Genomic DNA, 25,322 nt, shown 5'->3' with positions numbered 1-25,322 from the left:
CCACAGACCACCCACTATACAGTATATTAAATATAGGATGAAAAATATTTTTTGCATTTCTACGTGGAATTTTCTACGCAATTTCAACATATACATAGTTCTGATGATTATGCTGAAATTAGATTGGTGTAACAACCTGTTAGTCAGGTTAAGTCAAATAATATAAGTTGAAGTTTTACCCTAATTTCAATATTTACAACTCTGGTTGAAATTAGATGAAAACAGTACTGGTTCATGACTTTTTTCAAATCCAATGTATATTCCACGTTGATTCCACGTCACAATACATTGACAAATTATGTTGAAACAATGTCAATTCAACCAGTGTGTGCCCAGTGGGAAGTCATCTGAGCTAAACCACAGTCCTCCACAGTACTGGTCCTCCAACAATGACCTAGACCAGTTTCCAATGGTAGGAAGTATTAGGCCTACCATTAGTAGAATTATTAAGTATTAGTAGTAGTAATAGAAGTACATATTGAAGCCATTAAGTAGTTGTAGAAGTACTAGTAGTTGGACTAGTGGTAGTTGTACAGTAGCAACACCTCCATTAATAAAATGATATTCCTCATCATCATTACTCTCCCTATCATTATTAGTGTCATTGTGCTAGATGGCTCCACATTTCTGCCTTGTCACAACTGACATTAATAGACGGTTAAATAATTAGCATGTAATGAGCGTGCAAAGTAAACATCAATCCCCTCAAATAGAGGATGTCACACTCAGTTCCCCAAGGAAAACAACATGATAAAAGCTTTGAATCTTGATTGGTTATGACCTAATTGTAGCATTTAAGTGGGGCTTAGCCTTTGAGCCTAAGTTTCTGTGCTCTTGACATATGGAAAACACTAGCCGTCATCAAACATGGCCAACCTTTCAGTCATCTGAAGTCAACAACAGCTTTGCCGATGACCCTGCCTGTTATGAAGATTTGAAATGCCATGTAGGATCAAAATCAGTCATACTTTCTCACAGACCTCAAATAGAGCTCTTATTTGCCCTCCATGTCCACCGTGATATCTGAATAGCATGCTAATAGATGATTTACAGCCACTGTTCTATTTGATAGAACAGTGTATGATAAAGGAACACAGGAAACAAATGAATTTCTAATGTGCCATTTAGAGTATCTGTGTGATTGTTTGGCCATGTTCAAACAGACCTGGCAGATAGGGAGCAAATGGACCAGCTAATGACTTTGAACCCTCTCAACCGACACAGGGGAACGATCAGGATATGACATGTCCCTCAGGGGACACAGTCCGTAGCCAAACAGAGATACACAGATAGACACCTCTCAGAGTGACCATAGTGATTGAGAGTGATCTCCGGACCCATGTCCTCCACTGCCTCCTGGTAACTGTGGGTACACTGTACAGCCAGGGTGCCATCTAGTGCCCTCCTTACTCAGACATTATGCCAGTCAGCTGAACAGACGCAATCTCTCATGAATAATAGAAGACAGTGGGTGCCACAGTGAGTGATGCTGGTAGATGTTCTTAACCTTTCTAAAGCTGGTTAGAATCTGACAATACAAATACAGAACAGTACTAGTTCAATAGTTGACAGTACAGATGAGTGTTATTAGATAGAGATTTGTTTTATATATATCTGGATGTGTTTTGATGTTGTGAAAGGTTGTGCTTTTCTAGAGCTCTGGTCGCTCTTCTTCCTTAAAAATGGACAACCTCTCTCATAGAACTACATTCATGCATGACTACACTCAACAGGATTACTATTGGAAGTGACAGTACTTGAACTTTGTCCAAAACAGCTACCCTTACAACCCTGGTCAGTGGACCAACTTCCACCGGCTGATGCCAGAGAGCATATGTTTTTAGTAAAATATTTCACCAATGTACTTTAACTTGAAAAACCACCAATTTGCTGCAAATTAGTCACATCAATATGAGGCCAGTGATCTGACATTGACATCTGGAGAAAGAAGCCCCTCTAAACCTTGCTACCATCTCCTGCTACAAATCAAGTTTAGAGCCTGACAAATCTGCAGTGGATTGCTGCCATACTGCCTGGCACAGACTAAACGCTTCCATCTGCTTAGCCAACTCTCACTACAGGGCAAAGGTCAAAGAGATGTGCAGATGTGTGGTATGCTGCAATGAAGGTGTGGCTGCAGCGGCAGGATACTTACAGTAGCACGTTCCTCTGAGGGGGTTGCCAAGGTAACGGTTCTCAGAGTCGCAACTGCAATAATGGGAGAGAAGGGGGAGAGGGGGAGAGAGAGAGAAGAATAGAAGACATAGAACAATGAGCTTAACAAGGTATCTGTCACTTTGCCAAAGCCATCAGTCATCACAGACTGTTATTAACATCATTCTGAGGGTTATTTTGGGCGTGTCAGGGAAGAGTGTCTTTGAGAGTAGTGTTAGTATCTGAGGTGACAGTACTGTGTGCTGCTTCTGGTGCTGTCCTATCCCTGGTTATGATGAGGTGATTTCCCCAGATAGCCCTATCTGACGATACCTCTCTGCTCAGGAGCTTTGTATATGTCTGTCTGTCTGTCTGTGTCTGTCTGTGTTCTGAACAGCAGGGGAGTTAGAAGGCTTCAGACAGCCCAGCTAGAGAACACCTTGAACGCTACTGAAAGACAGGGAGGACAGCTAGGACCTAATAGAGGCTTGAAAAATAAGCTAAACTGAATAAGTGCTATTACACAACCCCAGTCAGGTGTGTGGAGGACTCCATCAACACTTAATTTGACCCTGTGTTGATTAGTCCTCCACAATCAGGCAGCCTTGACTCCAATACTAAATGCAGGCAGAGAATTGAAAGCAGACTGTACTGTGGGGGTCAGGAGTACCATGTGTGAGGGTTATTGTGGTAGATGGCATTTGATCATCTGGTTTGGTTTACGAGGCAGGGGTCATTACTGCAGTCCAAAGACCCATGTTTATTACCAATACCCAACTTCTACAAAACCCAGGGGGAGACCTTGGAAAGGGCAACAGTGTGGAAAACCGCCACTTTGTAAATACATACTCCACTACTTTGACAAGCCTATCTAAACACATATGATACATCGTCAAATCTGCCCCTTGAGTCAATAAATGGATTCAGAACGTAATTGCTAGGGTTTGCAAGGCTGGTCAGGCATTGGTTACAGCTAAATAAGGTAGGCAATGCTCACTTTCCTGTGCTTGTACATAACAAAACAGATCTGAATTTCATTCAGTGGCTGGCCAACCCTTGGTATGAGGGTCATAAAGTAGCAGTAATGAATATTTCATAGCCAAGGACGGATCTTTATCCTTATGTATTGTTCTTTTAGAGGGCGTTGTTAACAATAACCCCACAAAACAGCTCAAGAGGACTTCAATTCAAACACAAAGGCCACAGCAGTGTTATCTGGTTTGTACGCCTCAGTCCCTCTATTTGTCGAAGGCCTTGTGAGGATACGAGTTTGGAACCGATTGTATTCCCCTTACACAAAGGCAAGGCAGAGACAAAAATATTTTCCAAACCATTATCTGTGTCCTCAGTTAATCTTAAGAACATGACAGCAATTTGAAGATGCACCATGGGGACTTTAGAAGGGGCCCCTAACCCCACTCGCCATCTCCCCAGAGAACACTTAACACTTAGCTAGGGGCTGGCTGGTTAAGTAGCTTATCCAGTGGTAACGGTGCCAAGATGGGTGTACCACCTTTGCTTACTTCCCCAGTCTCCCTTCTTTCTATCTGGCTGCCTTTCACTCCTACGCTCACAGACTGGGATGACAGAGAGAAAAGCACCACTGTCCTTCGGGACCCTTAATCTGCTATTAGGCTGCCACAGTCTCAGCTTTTCTCCAGACAACAGAACACACACACACACACACACACACACACACACACAGGTTGTGTGAAGAGTGTTTGACTCCCTGTGAACCCTCAGCACGGCTTTCTCTGTGAGCCTTGACAGAGGGCGGAAGGTCTGAAGATTAAAGGTCGCTGTGGGCGCGTGCCATCGCTCTGTGTATGTGTGTGTGAGAGAGAGAGAGAGAGAGAGAGAGAGAGAGAGAGAGAGAGAGAGAGAGAGAGAGAGAGAAAGACAGAGAGAAAGCGAGCGAGAGAGAGTCTCTGTGGTTTGTCTGTTCATGCAGCAGCTGCTGTCAGTAAAAGGAGGAGCATGCTGAGGTAAATGCTGAGATGGGAGATTGGAACTATTTAAAAAGCCAACTTCCCCCTCTAACTCACACAAACCCACCTATGCCATGACCCCACTGGGCCACACAGTGTGCCAGGCAGGGTGGCGACAGCAGTGCCAAAATAAACCTCTGAAACTGAGTCTGTTTACTTCTCTCTCCTCTGGGACCTAGGTTCTAGGGGAGCACGGATAGAACCTAGGTGTCAGGGGAAGCAGGAAAGGAAGGGGAGACTGCTGAGTTTCAGTCTGTCTGTCTGTCTGTCTGATAGGAAGGAGTCTTTTAATTAGACTCACCACGTAAGAGGTACCTACCTTTGATTTCACACTTATGCGTGCACAGAAACAGTGCAAACACACACACACGCATATCAAATCAAATTAATTCAAGCTTTATTTATATAGTACATTTCAGACATGAATGCAACGCAATGCGCTTCACAGGAAAAAACATAAATAAAAACAATGAAAATAAAAACAGAAACATAAGAGGATAAAAAACAAAAGAATAACAATACAACTGAAAGACTAAAAAGCACCCTAAGGAAAAGCAAAGCTAAAAATATGTGTTTTAAGATCTATTTTAAATATGTCCACAGTTTCGGCCCCCCTCAGCTTCTCTGGCAGGCAATTCCAGAGGCTGGGGGCATTATACTGTAACTAAAGGCTGCCTCTCCATGCCTCTTGGTCCTAGGCTTTTGGATAGTTAAAAGGCCGGGTGCCAGAGGACCTAAGGGACCTACTGGGTACATAACCTAAAAGCATGTCTGACATGTATTGGGGTGCAAAATCATACAGCTGAGCACACACATACACTCACAGAGTATTCGATCCTAATCAAAACAAACACACAAGAAAGAGCTAATTAGCAGCAGAGCGCAAACAAGGACAGGCCTTAGCTAAACAGGTTAAGGTGTTCCTGTAAGGACAGGCCTTAGCTAAACAGGTTAAGGTGTTCCTGTAAGGACAGGCCTTAGCTAAACAGGTTAAGGTGTTCCTATAAGGACAGGCCTTAGCTAAACAGGTTAAGGTGTTCCTGTAAGGACAGGCCTTAGCTAAACAGGTTAAGGTGTTCCTGTAAGGACAGGCCTTAGCTAAACAGGTTAAGGTTTTACTGTAAGGACAGGCCTTAGCTAAACAGGTTAAGTTGTTCCTGTAAGGACAGGCCTTAGCTAAACAGGTTAAGGTGTTACTGTAAGGACAGGCCTTAGCTAAACAGGTTAAGGTGTTCCTGTAAGAAAGACTGGCCCTCAGGCTACCTTTATATGGAGACAATCCAGCAGATCCAAAACTGAAGAGATTATCATAGTGTTTTCTGAAATCTGTCACGGCTGCTGTTCTTCTGCCTTTTATTTTGTATTTTCTCCCCGACAGCAACGCTTGGATGCAGCCTGCTTCCCACATGGAGGCAATTTCAACAGCCACTTAACTTGACATTTATTTGCTCAGTGCAAATTTCCCTTGTCCACCACTTAAGGCTCACATCTCCCTCCATCAAACTTTACTCTGCCTCGCTGGTCCATGGGCACGCAGGCAGAAGCTCACAGGAATACACGGTATACTAGCAAATACACACATACTGTAATTTAAAACATTTACATTTTAGTCATTTAGCAGACGCTCTTATCCAGAGCGACTTACAGGAGCAATTAGGGTTAAGTGCCGACAGATTTTAAAACCTAGTTGGCGCGGGGATTCAAACCAGCGACCTTTCGGTTACTGGCCCAACACTCTTAACCTCTTTGCTACCTTTCACACTTCAGCACCATTCTATAAATAAATAAATAAATATGCCATTTAGCAGGCGCTTTTATCCAAAGCGACTTACAGTCATGCGTGCATACATCCTTGTGAGCTGCCTCTGCTGAGGAGAATGAGAGAGCAAGAGAGGAGCCTTGGCCTAGCTTAGTGGTTAAGAGCGTTGTGCCAGTAACCAGTCGCTGGTTCTAATCCCCGAGCCGACTAGGTGAAAAATCTGTCGATGTGCCCTTGAGCAAGGCACTTAACCCTAATTGCTCCTGTAAGTCGCTCTGGATAAGAGCGTCTGCTAAATGACTAAAACATTTAAATGTGTTGACCGAGCCACTCTCTCTCTCTTCTTTCCCAAGGAAAAAAAATGCTCCAGGAAAAAAAAAAAGTGTTCTGATAGTATAACATTTTAAAATCCAAATGCGGGAAAAACACAGCTAGCCTGTTGGATGGAGAGAGGATGTTCTCAGCTTTCAGTATTTTTTTCCCTCAACTCTCAATTTTGAGCTCAATAGCAACTACTTTACAAACAAGATATTATATATGGCTTTGAGATACAGAGCGGCGAAATGTGCATTGGACATTGCAAGTGGATAGGCATCATTAGGCAGTAGGCTACAACTGCAATGTAATTTTGGACATTCAATGTACTGTTAGATTAATACATGGCTACTAGCGGTGGGTATTATCTTTAAAGTTAGTGATCTAGCTAATGTGTAGTCTATTACACTGTGAATTACTTAATAAGATTATTGAATTTTTTTATCCATTGCGTGATGCCGCATTTGTTTTTGGGTACGACCAAATCATGGGTGGGTGCCACCAACAGAAAAACATAGTGGCACCAGTGCCACCAGGGTAAAATGGTAGTCTGGAGCCCTGCTACAAGGGGAATGTCCACCTTATTGACACATTTTAATATTGTAGTGGACAAAGATGAGAAGGACGTTGGCGCGGCCAAATGCAGGCTACTGTGCAACTCGCTATTCAGGTAGGATGCAATTTCAGAACTTTTATTTATTCATTTTTTCTTATTCATAATAATTTGTTTTATCATTATTATTATTGTATATCGTTGTTATTATTGCAGGCCGAATCATTAACCTAAACCAGTTATTTAAATATGCAAAATGTGTTTTGTTTCATTCTGTTGAGACATTTTCTTTGGCTACATTAAGTTTGATATGTCGTTTTAATTGTGTGCTCCGTATTTAGTTTAAGATAGGTTATAAGTTGGCCTGTTGTAAAATCAATGTCATTAGCCTATTGCTCTCATTTGTTGGGTACGGTAGGCACTTGCTTTTCTTGGTAATTGCTGCAATATAGCAGTTTCAAAACTTTTGTGAAGGTTTAAACCAGGTCTCAAGTGTTTTGCTAAATTATTTTGAGCCATTTTCTTTGGCCAAATTAAGTTCCAAATGTAAAGTTGTGTTTGCCGTAATATAATATCCTGTTCGTATGTTCCCTATAAACAATGGCTTGACTTAATTTTTATATTACCCTAACACACTAATAAAGTTTAGAAACGTTTGTGAAGGTTTGGTGTGGTGTGGCTATTAGTCTATTTTACTGAAGGCCGTTGATATGAAGGCAGTGCGCACCGGCGCTCCAACTGATTCTGACAGTTGAACTTGAGGTGAGGAAGAATGTTTTAGGCCTACCAGAGTTACTCCTATAATCTAATCTCTCTCTATGGGGCTAGGCCTAAGCTTCTCTTCCTTTATATACAGTTGAAGTTGTAAGTTTACATACACCTTAGCCAAATACATTTAAACTCAGTTTTTCACAATTCCTGACATGTAATCCTAGTAAAAATTCCCTGTCTTAGGTCAGTTAGGATCACCACTTTATTTTAAGAATGTGAAATGTCAGAATAATAGTAGAGAGAATTATTTATTTAAGCTTTTATTACTTTCATGACATTCCCAGTGGGTCAGAAGTTTACATACACTCAATTAGTATTTGGTAGCGTTGCCTTTAAATTGTTATACTTGGGTCAAACATTTCGGGTAGCCTTCCACAAGCTTCCCACAATAGGTTGGGTAAATGTTGTCCCATTCCTCCTGACAGAGCTGGTGTAACTGAGTCAGGTTTGTAGGCCTCCTTCCTCGCACACGATTTTTCAGTTCAGCCCACACATTTTCTATAGGATTGAGGTCAAGGCTTTGTGATGGCCACTTAAATACCTTGACTTTGTTGTCCTTAAGCCATTTTGCCACAACTTTGGAAGTATGCTTGGGGTCATTGTCCATTTGGAAGACCATTTGCGACCAAGCTTTAACTTCCTGACTGATGTCTTGAGATGTTGCTTCAATATATCCACATAATTTTCCTTCCTCATGATGCCATCTATTTTGTGAAGTGCACCAGTCCCTCCTGCAGCAAAGCACCCCCACAGCATAATGCTGCCACCCCCGTGGCATAACGATTGTCATTATGGCCAAACAGTTATATTTTTGTTTCATCAGACCAGAGGACATTTCTCCAAAAAGTACGATCTTTGTCCCCATGTGCAGTTGCAAACTGTAGTCTGGCTTTTTTATGGCAGTTTTGGAGCAGTGGCTTCTTCCTTGCTGAGCGGCCTTTCAGGTTATGTCGATATAGGACTCGTTTTACTGTGGATATAGATAATTTTGTACCTGTTTCCTCCAGCATCTCCACAAGGTCCTTTGCTGTTGTTCTGGGATTGATTTGCACTTTTCGCACCAAAGTACGTTCATCTCTAGGAGACAGAACGTGTCTCCTTCCTGAGCGGTATGACGGCTGCGTGGTCCAATGGTGTTTATACTTGCGTACTATTGTTTGTACAGATGAACGTGGTACCTTCAGGCGTTTGGAAATTGCTCCCAAGGATGAACCAGACTTGTGGAGGTCAATTTTTTTTTATCTGAGGTCTTGGCTGATTTCTTTTGATTTTCCCATGATGTCAAGCAAAGTGGCACTGCGTTTGAAGGTAGGCCTTGAAATACATCCACAGGTACACCTCCAATTGACTCAAATTATGTCAATTAGCCTATCAGAAGCTTCTAAAGCCATGACATCCTTTTCTGGAATTTTCCAAGCTGTTTAAAGGCACAGTCAACTTAGTGTATGTAAACTTCTGACCCACTGGAATTGTAATACAGTGAATTATAAGTGAAATAATCTGTTTGTAAACAATTGTTGGAAAAATGCACAAAGTAGATGTCCTAACAGACTTGCCAAAACTATAGTTTGTTAACAAGAAATTTGTGGAGTGGTTGAAAAACAAGTTTTAATGACTCCAACCTAAGTGTATGTAAACTTCCGACTTCAACTGTATATATTTGTATATTAATATCATACAGTGGACGCCTAAGCCTATAGGCCTATGCATGCAATGCCCTGATGCATTCAGTGCTCAAATCTCTGACCGCTGAACCGTGAGTTGGACATTTATTGTTTTAGGAAAGTAAAAAACAATAAAGCAATAGGCTATAAAGTTTTGCATATGCTACAAATCAAAACACAAGGAATAGGATGATTTTAAGGACACGTAAATGTGGCTCACTTGGCCAATATCCCTCGTTTATTGATGGTGTTGGCTGCGTGGGAGGACGCCCTAATGGGTTACGCACCCAACGCATATGGATGACCGGAAACCCTGATACACACACACACCAATAAGCACACACACACAAAAATACAAGTAAAAACTCACACAGGCACTGATACGGCTGACAAACACATACACTTACTATACTTATTATATCTACAAAGATAACATATACTGTACTCATATAACCTTGCAAAGGTTGTTCACAAAAACATAAACTCATATAAATATACATTTACAAGCGCAAAAAAGAAAACCATGCATGCACACACGACACACACACACACACACACACACACACACACACACACACACACACACACACACACACACACACACACACACACACACACACAGAGAGACAGGCGTCCTGCTCTTGCTAATGGTTCCTTTATTGCAGCCCGTCAGAGTGTACACACCTGCTGAAGCTGAAGGGGATGAGGGCGCTTACCGCCAGCCCAGGGGAAATCGCTCGTTCATAATCAAAATGGCAAATAAATAAATAAATGCCTTCCATTACACACAGCCATTTTGAGAAAACTCTCAGAAAAACAAACAGAGTTTTGACGGCGAAAGCATTTGATGGGAAGCGTACGTGACATATCAAGAAGTCGCACAGTGCCGGCAGCGGAGGAAACAAATATAATTCAATGTGGGAAGCCGACTGCTCCCGACACTTCAAGTATCTGAGTGAAGGACAACAAATGAAATATGGGATAGCGGGGATCAAACGACAACATTTGATCCGAGTTTTCCGGATCAAAAACAACAACATTTGTTCTGTGCATGGTTTAATCAATATCACATTGAATCTCTTTTTCTGTAGCCTAGTTTCATACTGTACAGGTTAACATATTTTTTGAGGAGTCATGAATCTACTGTAAACAAGCAATTTGGTTTAGATTGAAGAGGGTGGAAAACTAGGACTGCCAAGACGTTTTTTTGATGAATAGCACTTTGAACCTCAGAAACACCTCAATCAACTACTATTCATCATTTCACCTCATCTCAGCAGAAAAGCTGGCTAAAACTGTGTACCAGAACAAACAAATATGAATCTAAAATCAGTGGTTTACATTTGTAGTTTCCTTGATGTAAAACTATTTTACAATCTAATCCGAAATTGCAATTACATTTACATTACATTTTAGTCATTTAGCAGACGCTCTTATCCAGAGCGACTTACAGTTAGTGAATACATTTTTTTTTTTTTTTTTATACTGGCCCCCCGTGGGAATGGAACCCACAACCCTGGCGTTGCAAACGCCATGCTCTATCAACTGAGCTACATCCCTGCCAGCCATTCCCTCCCCTACCCTGGACGACGCTGGGCCAATTGTGCGCCGCCCATGAGTCTCCCGGTCGCGGCCGGCTGCGACAGAGCCTGGATTCGAACCAGGATCTCTAGTGGCACAGTTAGCACTGCGATGCAGTGCCTTAGACCACTGCGCCACTCAGGAGTACGATCTATTCATAAAACAAAAACACACAAATTAGTCTGTATATGTGCTCTGCTTAACATGGAAAGAAAGGCTTGTGTTTATATGTAGAACGTACAGTCATCGTTCCCTTGGTCAGTTGTGTAACTCATGCCAGTCACATGGTATAAATACAAATGTGCAGTATGAAATGAGGCTTGCTCTGATGTGACAGATACTTAACCCTTGGCCTACAGCTTGTGTGGCATACCACTTCACGGCTGAGCCGTTGTTGCTCCTAGACGTTTCCACTTCACAATAACAGCACATACAGTTGACCAGGACACCTCTAGCAGGGCAGAAATCTGACGAACTGACTTGTTGGAAAGGTGGCATCCTATGACGGTGACACGTTGAAAGTCACTGAGCTCTTCAGTACGGGCCATTCTACTGCCAATGTTTGTCTTTGGAGATTGCATGGCTGTGTGCTCGATTTTATACACCTGTCAGCAATGGGTGTGGCTGAAATAGCCGAATCCACTAAGTTTAAGGGGTGCCCACATACTTTTGTATACACACTGTATAGGTACCTTTAAAAAAAAGTAGGGGCGTGGATCAGAATTTGATGTGTCCACCATTTGCCTCATGCAGCGCGAAACATCTCCTTCACATAGAATTGATCAGGCTGGTGATTGTGGCCTGTGGAATGTTGTCCCACTCCTCTTCAATGGCTGTGCGAAGCTGCTGGATATTGGTGGGAACTGGAACACGCTGTTATACACGTCGATCCAGATCATCCCAAACATGCTCAATGGGTGACATGTCTGGTAAGTATGCAGGCCATGGAAGAACTGGGACATTTTCAGCTGAAATTGCAATAGATAAAATGCAATTGTGTTCATTGTCCATAGCTTACGCCTGCCCATACAATAACACCACCGCCACCATGGGGCACTCTGTTCACAATGTTGACATCAGCAAACCACTCGCCCACACAACGCCATACACACTACACTGTCTGCCATCTGCCCGATACAGTTGAAACCGGGATTCATCCTTGAAGAGCACACTTCTCCAGCGTGCCAGTGGCCATCGAAGGTGAGCATTTGCCCACTGAAGTCGGTTACAACGGCGAACTGCAGTCAGGTGAAGACCCTGGTGAGGACGATGAGCATGCAGATGAGCTTCCCTGAGACAATTTCTGACAGTTTGTGCAGAAATTCTTCGGTTGTGCAAACCCACAGTTTCATCAGCTGTTTCCGGTGGCTCGTTTCAGACCATCCTGTAGGTGAAGAAGCCGGATGTGGATGTCCTGGGCTGACGTGGTTGCACGTGGTCTGCGGTAGTGATGCCGGTTGGACATACTGCCAAATTCTCTAAAACTACGCTTATGGTAGAGAAATTAACATTAAATTATCTGGCAACAGCTCTGGTGGACATTCCTGCAGTCAGCATGCCAATTGCACGGTCCCTCAACTTGAGACCTGTGGCATTGTGTTGTTTGACAAAACTGCATATTTTAGAGGGGCCATTTATTTTCCCAGCACAAGGTGCACAAGTGTAATGATCATGCTGTTTAATCAGCTTATTGATATGCCACACCTGTCAGGTGGATGGATTATCTTGGGAAAGGAGATATTATCACTAACAGGGATATAAACAAATATGTGCACAAAATTTGAGAGTAATACGTTTTTTTGTGTGTATGGAACATTTCTGGGATCTTTTATTTCAGCTGATGAAACATGGGACGAACACTTTGCATGTTGCGTTTATATTTTTGTTCAGTATATTATGACCACTCTGTGGAAAGCTGAGAATCTCACGAACATGATGGTGTTCTCCATTTTGCCACAAGCCTCACAAGCCTCATCTGAAGGTCCCCGGTACCAGTTTAAAAAATGAATGGAAGTATATATGGAGATAGTTTAGTGCCTAAAATAAGGGGTTTAGACAGGGCTTAGACTCTAGAGGGTTAATAGAGAGTGTGCATGCACGTGTGAGCAATACAGGAGAATGCACAGCATGTTAGTCCTGTAAAAGGAGCAAAGGTCAAATGATAATGATGAGAGATTCCCCATTTGGAAAACAAAACCTTTTCACTCGTATTCAAATCATTAAGACACCGCTATAAAATACATACGTGCACATGATTTGACATTCACAGAGACTATTCTACAAAATATATGCATGCACACTCACTCTCTTCATCAATCTCTCAATCCCTCATAGACACGTGCATGCAAACTCAAACACACACACGCACGTGTGCACGCACACAGGCACCCTCCAGAGCTGAGGAGGCCTCATTAGAAAACTACAGTGCCATTGGCAGCAGTGCACTCCTCCACTCCTCTACTCCCAGATTTATTGATGTAGCATTTTTCACCCTGCCTTTACCGCGCCAGTGAAGGCACTTTGGGGTATTATAGTGCTGCAGAAGGCCAGCCTGGCTCTCGGATGGCACAAACACACTGGGTGCTGTTACCCCTGTGCCAATCCCATTACTGGTCCTAAAGCCTGGGCTTTAAGGCCCCAAACGCAAATTAACAGAGAGCCAAATTGCTGACACTGCGATTCTCAATGGGTTCAGAGAGAGTACAACCCCAAATCTCATTCTGAGCTGCAGACGACCGGGGTCAAACAGTAGTTGTGGGATATACCATTAACATGGTAGGAGCTAAAATCGCCCTATGTATTGCTGTTGTAGTGGAATTATGCAATAGGATTGATAATGAAGTGTGCTAGGACAAAATACATCATACTCACAGTTGGCACTGGTCTCCCTTGATCCCTTTGGTTTGGCAGTAGCATTTCCCTGTCGACACCTGACATATATTGGCATGTCCGTTGCACTTGCAGGCTACCATGATCAAACGGAGGAGAAAGAAAGAGAGGAGAGCAGGGGAGAGATGGGAAAGAGGAAAACACTGTCAGTCATCTCACAATGACGCACAACACACAAACCTGTGAGTCAAACCTGTGAGTCAGTGAGTCAGACAGGAGAGTGACAGGGCTGAATGTGGCCCTGAGCTCTAGGGCAAATCTGACATCTTTCTGGACTGTTCTGTTTATGTCTAAATACCCCTCTCTGGTGGAAAAGGGGTCAAGACTGGTGTCCTCACCTAACCCTAAGGTCAGTGACCTTGGGTTAGCCAGTGGGGAGTGACAGTGAGTCACATAATGTGATGGTTGCAGAGGACAAAACAGCATTGCATTTAAATATATTGCACACTCAAGAGCAACAATAGGCAGATACAGTTTGAATGTTTACAGCGAGTCAACGTTTAAATCGTGACTGTTAGCTTCTGTATATATGCTGACCAGAAACCTTGGGGATAAAATTATCTGATGAAATTGCATGTGTATGTAAAAAATGATGGGACTGGGGAGTGTGTTTATAGTTATTCATTCTGAGTGGTCTGATCGAGGGAACGCAGAGGAAATGGGTAGAATGTTGTTTCAGAGCAATGAGGTCAAGGTAACCTGGGGCAGAGAAAGTATAATGAGAACAAAATATTCTCATGCCATTATATGAGTGAGTCTAAGTACATGATTGTGTGTCTTCCAAAGAAGGGACCTTTGGAGGAAGGATTGTTGACATATAAACCACACAAAAGTATGTGGACACCCCTTCAAATTAGTGGATTCTGCTATTTCAGCCACACCCGTTGCTGACAGGTATATAAAACCGAGCACACCGCCATGCAATCTCCATAGCCAAACACTGGCAGTAGAATGGCCCGTACTGAAGAGCTCAGTGATTTTCAACGTGGCACCGTCATAGGATGCCACCTTTTCAACAAGTCAGTTTGTCAAATTTCTGCCCTGCTAGAGCTGCCCCGGTAAACTGTAAGTGCTGTTATTGTAAAGTGGAAACCTCTAGGAGCAACATCGGCTCAGCCGCAAAGTGGTAGGCCATACAAGCTCACAGAACAGGACCACTGAGTTCTGAAGTGCGTAGCACGTAAAAATTGTCTGTCCTCGGTTGCAACACTCACTACCGAGTTCCAAACTGCCTCTGGAAGCAATGTCAGCACAAGAACTGTTCGTCGGGAGCTTCATGAAATGGGTTTCCATGGCCGAGCAGCCGCACACAAGCCTAAGATCACCATGTGCAATGCCAAGCATTGGCTGGAGTGGTGTAAAGCTTGCCGCCATTGGACTCTGGAGCAGTGGAAACACGTTCTCTGGAGTGATGAATCACGCTTCACCATCTGACAGTCCAACGGACTAATCTGGGTTTGGTGAATGCCAGGAGAACACTACCTGCCCGAATGCATAGTGCCAACTGTAAAGTTAGTGGGGGAGGAATAATGGTCTGGGGCTGTTTTTCATGGTTCGGACTAGACCCCTTAGTTCCAGTGAAGAGAAATCTTAACGCTACAGCATACAATGACATTCTAGACCATTCTGTGCTTCCAAATTTGTAGCAACAGTTTGGGGAAGGCCCTTTCCTGTTTCAGCATGACAACGTCCCCATGAACAAAGCAAGGTCCATAAATAAATGGTTTGTCGAGACCAGTGTGGAAGAACTTGACTGGAGTGCACAGAGCCCTGACCTCAACCCCATCGAACACCTTTGAGATGAATTGGAACACCGACTGCGAGCCTGGCCTAATCACCCAACATCAGTGACAAACCTCACTAATGCTCTTATGGATGAATGGAAGCAAGTCCCCGCAGCAATGTTCCAACATCTAGTGGAAAGCCTTCCCAGAAGAGTGGAGGCTGTTATAGCAGCAAAGGGGGGACCAACTCCATATTAATGCCCATGATTTTGGAATGAGATGTTCTACGAGCAGGTGTCCACATACATTATTTGACATTTATACAACAGGTGGGTCTAATCCTGAATGCTGATTGGTTAAAACTGCATTCCAGCTGGTGTCTACAGTGAGGGAAAAAAGTATTTGATTCCCTGCTGATTTTGTACATTTGCCCACTGACAAAGAAATGATCAGTCTATAATTTTAATGGTAGGTTTATTTGAACAGTGAGAGACAGAATAACAACAACAAAATCCAAAAAAATGCATGTCAAAAATGTTATCAATTGATTTGCATTTTAATGAGGGAAATAAGTATTTGACCCCCTCTCAGTGCTCCTAATCTCAGCTTGTTACCTGTATAAAAGACACCTGTCCACAGAAGCAATCAATCAATCAGATTCCAAACTCTACACCATGGCCAAGACCAAAGAGCTCTCCAAGGATGTCAGGGACAAGATTGTAGACCTACACAAGGCTGGAATGGGCTACAAGACCATCGCCAAGCAGCTTGGTGAGAAGGTGACAACAGTTGGTGCGAATATTCGCAAATGGAAGAAACACAAAAGAACTGTCAATCTCCCTCTGCCTGGGGCTCCATGCAAGATCTCACCTCGTGGAGTTGCAATGATCATGAGAACGGTGAGGAATCATCCCAGAACTACACGGGAGGATCTTGTCAATGATCTCAAGGCAGCTGGGACCATATTCACCAAGAAAACAATTGGTAACACACTACGCCGTGAAGGACTGAAATCCTGCAGCGCCCGCAAGGTCCCCCTGCTCAAGAAAACACATATACAGGGCCGTGTGAAGTTTGCCAATGAACATCTGAATGATTCAGAGGAGAACTGGGTGAAAGTGTTGTGGTCAGATGAGACCAAAATGGAGCTCTTTGGCATCAACTCAACTCGCCGTGTTTGGAGGAGGAGGAATGCTATGACCCCAAGAACACCATCCCCACCGTCAAACATGGAGGTGTAAACATTATGCTTTGGGGGTGTTTTTCTGCTAAGGCGACAGGACAACTTCACCGCATCAAAGGGACGATGGACGGGGCCATGTACCGTCAAATCTTGGGTGAGAACCTCCTTCCCTCAGCCAGGGCATTGAAAATGGGTCGTGGATGGGTATTCCAGCATGACAATGACCCAAAACACACAGCCAAGGCAACAAAGGAGTGGCTCAAGAAGAAGCACATTAAGGTCCTGGAGTGGCCTAGCCAGTCTCCAGACCTTAATCCCATAGAAAATATGTGGAGGGAGCTGAAGGTTCGAGTTGCCAAATGTCAGCCTCGAAACCTTAATGACTTGGAGAAGATCTGCAAGGAGGAGTGGAACAAAATCCCTCCTGAGATGTGTGCAAACCTGGTGGCCAACTAAAAGAAACGTCTGACCTCTGTGATTGCCAACAAGGGTTTTGCCACCAAGTACTAAGTCATGTTTTGCAGAGGGGTCAAATACTTATTTCCCTCATTAAAATGCAAATCAATTTATAACATTTTTTACATGCGTTTTTCTGGATTTTGTTGTTGTTATTCTGTCTCTCACTGTTCAAATAAACCTACCATTAAAATTATAGACTGATCATGTCTTTGTCAGTGGGAAAACGTACAAAATCAGCAGGGGATCAAATACTTTTTTCCCTCACTGTATTTCACAAGTTACCACCGGCTAAATCTATGACGTTGAAATGCCTATTTACTCTGTTCCATCTGACTGTGCAATCTACTGTCTCATCAACCCTGCCAGGAAATGTATAAAATTGATCTCCACTATAAAAAGCATCTCGACATTATCTCCCATTTCTTTTAGACTAGCATTTGGTTTTCAACAGCAGAGATTTGTATAAACCTTGCTGTCTGTCTCTCCGACCTTTTCAATAGCGTTCACCACCGTCCCATATAGAGTGAATGTGTCCGAACGAGACAGACAGCAAATTGAGCTGGTTGACATAGCAACATACACAACGTATTTTCTGTTGACTGGCTAAATTGATACTTTGTTGTGAAAACTAAAATGGATGAGTGGAACATTTCTTTTGATCTTTTCGGTGGCATGACTATGGATGAATGGGAAAAAGAGATGGCAATAATACCCAGGCATGCAGATTTGGGGGATACTGCATTGAATGACCTAGAGAAAAGCCACAACGAAAAAAACACAGTTAAGAATACAAACTGGGCTGTGCGGTGCTTCGAGGGCTGGCTAGCAGAGAATAAAAAAGTTGTTGACTTCAAAACTGTCACTAAGGAAGAGTTTAACATCCTCCTCCGACAGTTTTATGGAAATGTACGAAATGGGAAGGGGGAGCAGTACAGCATATGTAGCTACCCGGCACTCCGGAGTGGGCTCAACCGGTTTCTAAATGACCCACCCATCGGTCGCAGCTGGTGCCTTATGAAGGACACTGAATTTACCACCTCGAATCATGTATTTCTGGGCAACATCAAACAACTTAGAAGGCAAGGAAAATATATCACAAACAGCCACCCTCCCATCACCGATAAGGACATGGCCCAGCTCCAAAACTCCCAGGCTCTGAATCCCGGTACACCAAGGAGTCTGGTCCAGAAAGTGTGGTTTGACCTCCAGTTACATCTAGTTCGAAGAGGAAAATAGGGGAACAGACAACTAAAGCCCAGCTAATTCCTCGTAAAAACAGACGAGAACGTTCTAAGGTATGTCTTTCATAGCCTGTTTGTGTTATTTCTAAGTTGCACTTGTAATTAGGCTACTGGAAAACACTATTATAACAACGTGTAAAAACGGCCAGCTCATCTCCTTTCCAAGACCCCAACTATCTTTTGGTTTTCCTATTGGAATAAGGTCCCGCCAATCATCATAATTTTATTAGCCAATCAGCAGCCTTTTCCCCCGGGACTTAGCGTAATACCCGACCAGGCAGGGCCTCAGGCAGTCTGTAGTTTCCATTTTGATGACCAACCAGTTTTTCTCTCCTGCTTATACTACCTCCTTTCTGATGTTTATTGTGCGTGCAGCTAAATGTAAGTGCCAAAATATTGATGTCTTGTTGTTTGGAGCTAAATAGTGTCTGTTGTAAATATGTACCATTTGTGTTAAACTTGTTAGCTTTAGCATTAGCATTGTCCTCCGGAATGCATGACTATTTAGCATGCTTATTAGCGATTAGCATTTTTTAGCATTTGTCTGTGGTGCTAGGCTATTTTCGGTTGTAGATTGTGCATGCTTATTATGTTGTTTTATAATGTGTAGTTATTTCTACATTGCTCTATTGTTATTTGTGCATCTATCATGTGTTTGGGTCCACATAGCCTGTTTAGTTGTTGACATGCAAATAGGCATATTTTTCCCATACTGTGCTATAGCCTAAGTTCTCCTCTTTTCTTTACAGAACCACAATTAGTATCAGAGAGAGTGGTGTTGTATGTGTGTGTTTGTGGATCTTCATTAAACCTTGAACTGGAACTACTGCTTCCTCGTGTTCTGAACGGACACCCTGTGGTGGTTGCTACCAGCCTAAAATCCAGCACCTACATTTTTTATCCCTTTTTTACTGGTCCTTCGAATTCATAAACAACCCATATTTGTCATGGTCATTACAAGCCTGATTCAGTAACTGCCAAAGTTCAAGGATGCCAGTCTCCAGAGAAGATCCTCCACAAGTTGTGGTTCGTCCCCGCTGTCTGACTCGCCCCCCACATCGTCTGGTCGACTATGAGGTAAGCTACGAGTCAAGGCAGACACCACACACAACAATACACCACTCCAACAAGGGACCACGAGCAGAGGGCACTGTGAGTGGAATTAATTACTCTCACAACAAGACCAGCAGCAGCTACCCTCCTGTACAAGATGAGTGAGAAACCCATTCTCCTTCCAGAACAGTCGTAACATGCCTGAAGCTGATAGGAGAGGAAACTGAGAAGTTGACACGGGAGATACTGGAGCTATCGGAAGAGCTAAAGTAATATGCTTCAATGGGTCCCCAACTGTTCAAGTCACTACCCAGGCTGACCCGCAACAGTGAGGATGGAGCCTCACCTTCATCAATGGCCAACTCACCGGCCCCCCATAGCAGGCGCACCTCGACTAGAGATTGTCATCATCAAAGTCAGCCTGAGCAGGCACAGCTGGTGACAACCAGAGATGATAAACTGCAGTCACAAAGGCAGCGTGATAAGATAGAGCAGGTCATTGAAAACCTGGGGTCAGAGGGCTCTCCTTCTCAGACCAGTCATCCTCAGTCATCATCTACTCAGTCAACCCCTCGACGTCGTTAGCCATCGCACCTGTGAGACCGGTCGACTTCTCATTGCAGAACTCGTAGCCCTACAGTGCCACCTAGAGGGCTGACTTCACAGGATCGCCAACATCAGCCCTCACCTAACTGCTGCGGTCAGCCTACACTTGATCACTGTTGTCAGCTCGCACCTGACTGTCGCCGCCGCGACTACTCACCTGACCGTTGCGACTACTCACCTGACCGCTACAGTCAGCCTACACCTGACTGTCGCCGACGCGACTACTCACCTGACCGCTATGGTCAACCTATGCCTGATTGCCGTCGTAAACCCTCAACTGATTGCCATTGTCAGGCCATGCCTGACTGTTGCCGCCGCGACTACTCACCTGACCGTAGCTGATGCGAATACTCACCTGACCGTTGTCATCACCCCACACCTGACCAGCGCCACTGTGACTACTCACCTGACTGTCACTGCCGGGCCTACTCACCTGATCGTCGTCGACACTCACCTGTCCGCTACCGCACACCTTCTCCACCCAGCCGGGAGTGAGTCTACCGTGGACCAACTCCTACCATCCCCAACTTCACCAATGAAGATCCACAAGAGTTTGCAAGGCTGAAGGTGGCCCTCGACAATGTGCTGCCTGTAGATGCAACAGAGTGCTTCAAGTTTCAGATATTGGTGGACCACCTGAAGTTGGAAGAGGCTTTGCTAATTGCCGACTCCTACAGCAACAGCAGGTACCCATACAGTGCCACCATGTAGTCCCTCACAGAACTGTATGGCCAGCCCCACCAGCTTGCCCTCCAACACATTGCTTGGTTAATGGATGGCCCCAACATCAAGAGTGGTGACACCAAGGCATTCCGAAGATTCGCTCTGAGGGTGCGTGCCTTGGTTGGCATGTTGGATCAGCTAGGGAGTAATGGACAGACAGAACTGAGGTGTGGCTCACACGTCTCCCACCCTCTTAGCTAAGTTACCACACGACCTAAGAGCCAGCTTCAAGAGATGTGTGAACCCCATCAAGACACCCATTCCAACCCTCCTTCACCTGGCAGAGTGGCTTGAGTACGAGGTGAGATTGCAAGTAGAAACAGTGGTTCAGTAGCGAACAAAGCAGGGACCACCCTCGCTCACGCCGAGATCAGTGTAAAGACAAATCCTTCCCCAAGACCATCACCATCCTCCATGGAGGTGAGCAGAGAAAGGATGAAGTCGAACTCTCTGCACAGAACCAGTCTCCGGAGGAAAGGTCACGGGAGAAGCCAAAGAAGTATTGTCCGTTCTGCAACACCACGCAGCATTACATGAATCAATGCACCAACTTTCAGCTCCTTTCCAAAGAACAGAAAGAATCCAGGATCAAGACAGATTAAAGATGTTGGAAGTGTGGACACGAACACCAAGCAGCTCACTGTACTCTCAATGCTAAGTGAAAGAAGTACGAGAAGAAACATCTTGAGATTCTCCACGAGGTCAACACTAGCCCAACTGCTACAAAGAACGCTAGCACGAATGCTATGAAGACCGCCAGCACAAAGGCGTCAACAGAGAACATTTGCCTGGTGAGCTCCACCGCAGAGACCCTCTATGTTGATCGACCTTCCGGCAGCAGCAAGGTGCTGCTGAAGATGAGTCAAGTCATCTTGCGGAGCAGCAACAAGTCACTTGACACGTACGCCCTGTTGGTCGGGTCGGAACGCACTATACTACTACATGAAGCAGCAGAGCAGCTAAGCCTCCAAGGAAATCCTGAGGACTTGGCACTTCGTACGGTGCATCAAGATATCTGAGTCGTCCATGGAGCTTCTGTGTCATTCTATGTGGCCCCTGTTACTCAACCAAACAGGTCCTTTGACATCCAAAGAGCCTTCACAGCTGAAGAGTTGGGCCTCGCACCGCATACCTACCCGGTCGAAGCCCTTAAGAAAATATATTGGCACCTCAAAGGCCTACCCCTTCAACCGCTGGACCAGGCGCAGCTGTTACTGCTCATCGGATCAGACTAACCCCATCTAATCACCCCGACAGAGCCAGTGTGTTTGGGTCCCCCTGCTGGACATGCCACCATCAAGACTCAGCTCGGATGGACCCTTCAAGATCCTTCAAAGTTCCTGCAGCAAAGTCTTGCTCCACAACAGTGCCTACATACATCCCTTGTCTCTCCATCTGCAGAGCTCTTCAGCCATGTAGAGAAGCTCTGGCAGTTGGATATGCTACCGTACAGGAGTGAGAAGCTCGTCACATGGTCCAGACAAGATGTAGAAGCCATGCATCTACTGGAGGAGAAGACAGTCAGGGTCGAAGTGGACAGGGTTCAAAGGTACGCCACTCCCCTTTTGTGGAAGAAGAACCTTCCTCCCTTGGAAGCTCCGAAGGAGGCAGTACTGGCTCATCTGTGAGGGACAGAGAAGTGTCTATCCAAGGATCCAGAGAAATCAGCAGATTACCACACAGAGATTCACAAGTTGGTGGAGTCCGGCCACGTTAAGAAGGTATCCCCAGTAGCAGTCAAAGAGTACCAAGGTTGACACATTCCCCCATCATATGGTCCATCACAATGGGAAAAACAGAGTTGTCTTCAACTGTTCCTTCAACTACAGGGGCAAGAGCTTGAACGAACAACTCTTTCCCGGACCTACCTTGGGAGCTACTCTGCTTGGAGTCCTTCTCCGTTTCCGGGAACACTCTGTGGCCATCAGCAGCGACATAAAGTGGATGTTCCATCAAGTCCGCCTGCTACCCGAAGACCAGCCTCTTCTCCGGTTTCTGTGGCGAGACCTAAACTGATGATTACGCTGATGTCTATGAGTGGTAGGTTCTTCCCTTTGGGATGACATGTAGCCCCTGCTGTGCCACGTTTGCCCTTCAGAACCATGTGTTCGACCACAGTGAGCCCGAAGAAGATGTGCGCTTTTCTATAGAACGCTGTTTCTATGTAGACAACTGTCTACAAAGCCTACCCTCTGCGGATGAAGCCAATAAACTGGTGGACAAGCTGAAGTACCTTCTTGCTGAGGGAGGATTCGATCTACGCCTGTGGGCCAGCAACCTTCCAGCAGTCATCAAACACCTACCTCAAGAGTCCAGGTCGGAAAACGGTGAGCTGTGGTTCACCCAGGATGGCATGGAACCCCAAGAGCACACCCTTGGATTACGATGGCAATGTCTGTCTGACACTCTTGGCTACAAGCAAGGTCACATGGAGAAAGTTGAACCCACCATGTGCAACATATATCGGATCCTTGCCAGCCAGTACGATCCACTCGGCTTCATCGTCCCATACACCACACGGGCCAAGGTTGTGGTCCAGAGGCTCTGGAATAAGAAAAGAGGGTGGGATGGCCCAGACCTACCTGAAGATCTTCTCCAAGCGTGGCTTATTTGGGAGAAAGAACTTCCACAGCTGTCTCAGGTCACACTGCCAAGGTGTTACGTCAGCCCCGACATGGACCTCCCAACCAGCACAAGAAGTGTTCACATCTTCAGTGATGCCTCAGAACGTGCGTACGGTGCCGTTGCGTACCTCCGTAATGAAGACACCAATGGACAGATCCAAATAGCATTCCTTGCAGCAAGATCAAGAGTGGCCCCAAAATGACAACAGTCGATGCCAAGACTCGAGCTCTGCGCTGCACTTACCGGTGCCCAGCTGGTCGTGGTCATCAGAAAATAACTCACCCTGGAACTCCATGAGGTCACGTACTGGTCGGATTCTACAACAGTCTTAACCTGGCTCCAGTCAGACTCCTGCAGGTACAAAGTATTTGTAGGCACAAGAGTCGCAGAAATACAGGAGCTCACAGACCCCCAGGCCTGGCGTTACGTGGACACGGAGAGAAATCCGGCTGACAATATCACACGTGGCAAGAGAACACAACCGTTGGAGTCAGCTTTCAGAACACAACCGTTGGAGTCAAGGTCCTCCATTCCTGTGGCAGGCCCAGTCATCCTGGCCGAGAAGACCAGTCCAAGTCCCTCCTGACGAAGCAGAGGAGCTGCGGAAGCCTACCTTCTGTGGACTCCTGTCAGCGGACACCAAGTCGTCTCTCCCTGATGTTGCCCAGTTCAACACTTTCCATGAGCTGGTGGAAGCCACAGTGCAGTTGCTAAACGGGGCGGACAGTTGTGCCGACAGCCCTTCAGCAGACGATTTCAAATGCCTGATCTGGTACATGTCAGAGCCGATGGGCATGAACTATCTGGCAGCACTTCTCCCCAAGATTTGCAGGGCAGCGGGAACAACTACATACACAAATCACAGCATCAGGACCACGACAGTCCTGAAACTTGCCAATGCTGGTTTAGAAGCGAGGGAGATTATGTCAGTGAGTGGGCATTGGTGCGAAGGTTCACTCCATAGCTACTGGCGTCCCTCACTGACAGACAGAAAACGCTGGAGCAACATCCTGGCCGAAAATAAAGAGAACACTGCAGCACCATCAACAACCAAAAGGCTGAAGCAAGGCAGCAGAAGTAGTAGCACAGACTCCGACAGATATTTCAACCAATGCACCATCCAGGGGAATGTGACATTCAATAAGTAGCAATAGCTATGTCAGCTGTGGTGGATAACAAAGAGAATGTATGTTTTCATTTATTAAAATTAACTCAAATGAATGTCATGAATTGTCTTTCTTTTTTCTGAACAGTGTCCTGACAAGAGAGCACATTTTCTCTGCCAGGCAAAGTCGTGCATCATAAACTGATTGTTATGGATGTATCCAAATAAATGTCACTAGAAAACAGCTTAAACAAATGCAAATGCAGCTACTTTGCTGGCTGTTATTCTGGCTGAACTTTTTGACGTAAGTTAGCTAGCTTGCAAGCAAGGGATAAGAACGTTGCCAGCCCGTATGGCAATGGAACATTTAGAACGAACGACTGGGTCGCGTCTATAGATACAGAACAAAAAAGACTGAACGACTGGGTCGCGTCTATAGATACAGAACAAAAAGACTGAACGACTGGGTCGCGTCTATAGATACAGAACAAAAAGAACGAACGACTGGGTCGCGTCTCTAGCAACCCTAGATTTGTGTCAGGACTATATCTTGTGGCAGGATGAAATAGTACAAATAAATTAATCAAAATAACGTTTTTAATGAAAATATGTCAATCATTATTTTAATATGTTGGTGACCCGTTACCAACAACTTCGTCTCGGGCCTAACAACACCCGTGCCAACATATCCAACAAACACCGGCTTCTCGGGCATTATCACTTAATTGTATCTTAAAGCATAATAGAGAAATAACTGATTGAAGTTGAAATATTTGTGAAACATTATGGAGTCTTAAAGGAGGCCTGGGTAAGGCCAAAATATCACAAATCTAACTTGAATTAATTATTTCTCAATTATGCTTTAATATAGAAATGTCAAATATATGTCAAGAATCCTTCATCCAAAGGAGCCTTTTATGGATAAAATG

The 25,322-nt window shown here is 44.7% G+C and overlaps 1 protein-coding gene across 1 annotated transcript in view; it reads right to left on the bottom strand.

Annotated features, from left to right (window-relative positions):
- The window catches only part of LOC311129204 (attractin-like protein 1), a gene marked incomplete at both ends in the record, with an annotated part of 364,441 nt that overhangs the window by 173,599 nt on the left and 165,520 nt on the right, over positions 1 to 25,322 (bottom strand). Inside the window, 2 exon segments of the mRNA XM_084161510.1 lie at positions 2,156 to 2,208; positions 13,657 to 13,750. Of these exon segments, the coding sequence (XP_084017636.1) occupies positions 2,156 to 2,208; positions 13,657 to 13,750 (147 nt within the window).

This window comes from Coregonus lavaretus (assembly GCF_964263955.1).
Source record: "Coregonus lavaretus genome assembly, chromosome: 1".
Classification (NCBI taxonomy): domain Eukaryota; kingdom Metazoa; phylum Chordata; class Actinopteri; order Salmoniformes; family Salmonidae; genus Coregonus; species Coregonus lavaretus.
Note: the sequence above shows the minus strand (reverse complement) of the source record. Positions and strands in the feature narration are given on the sequence as shown.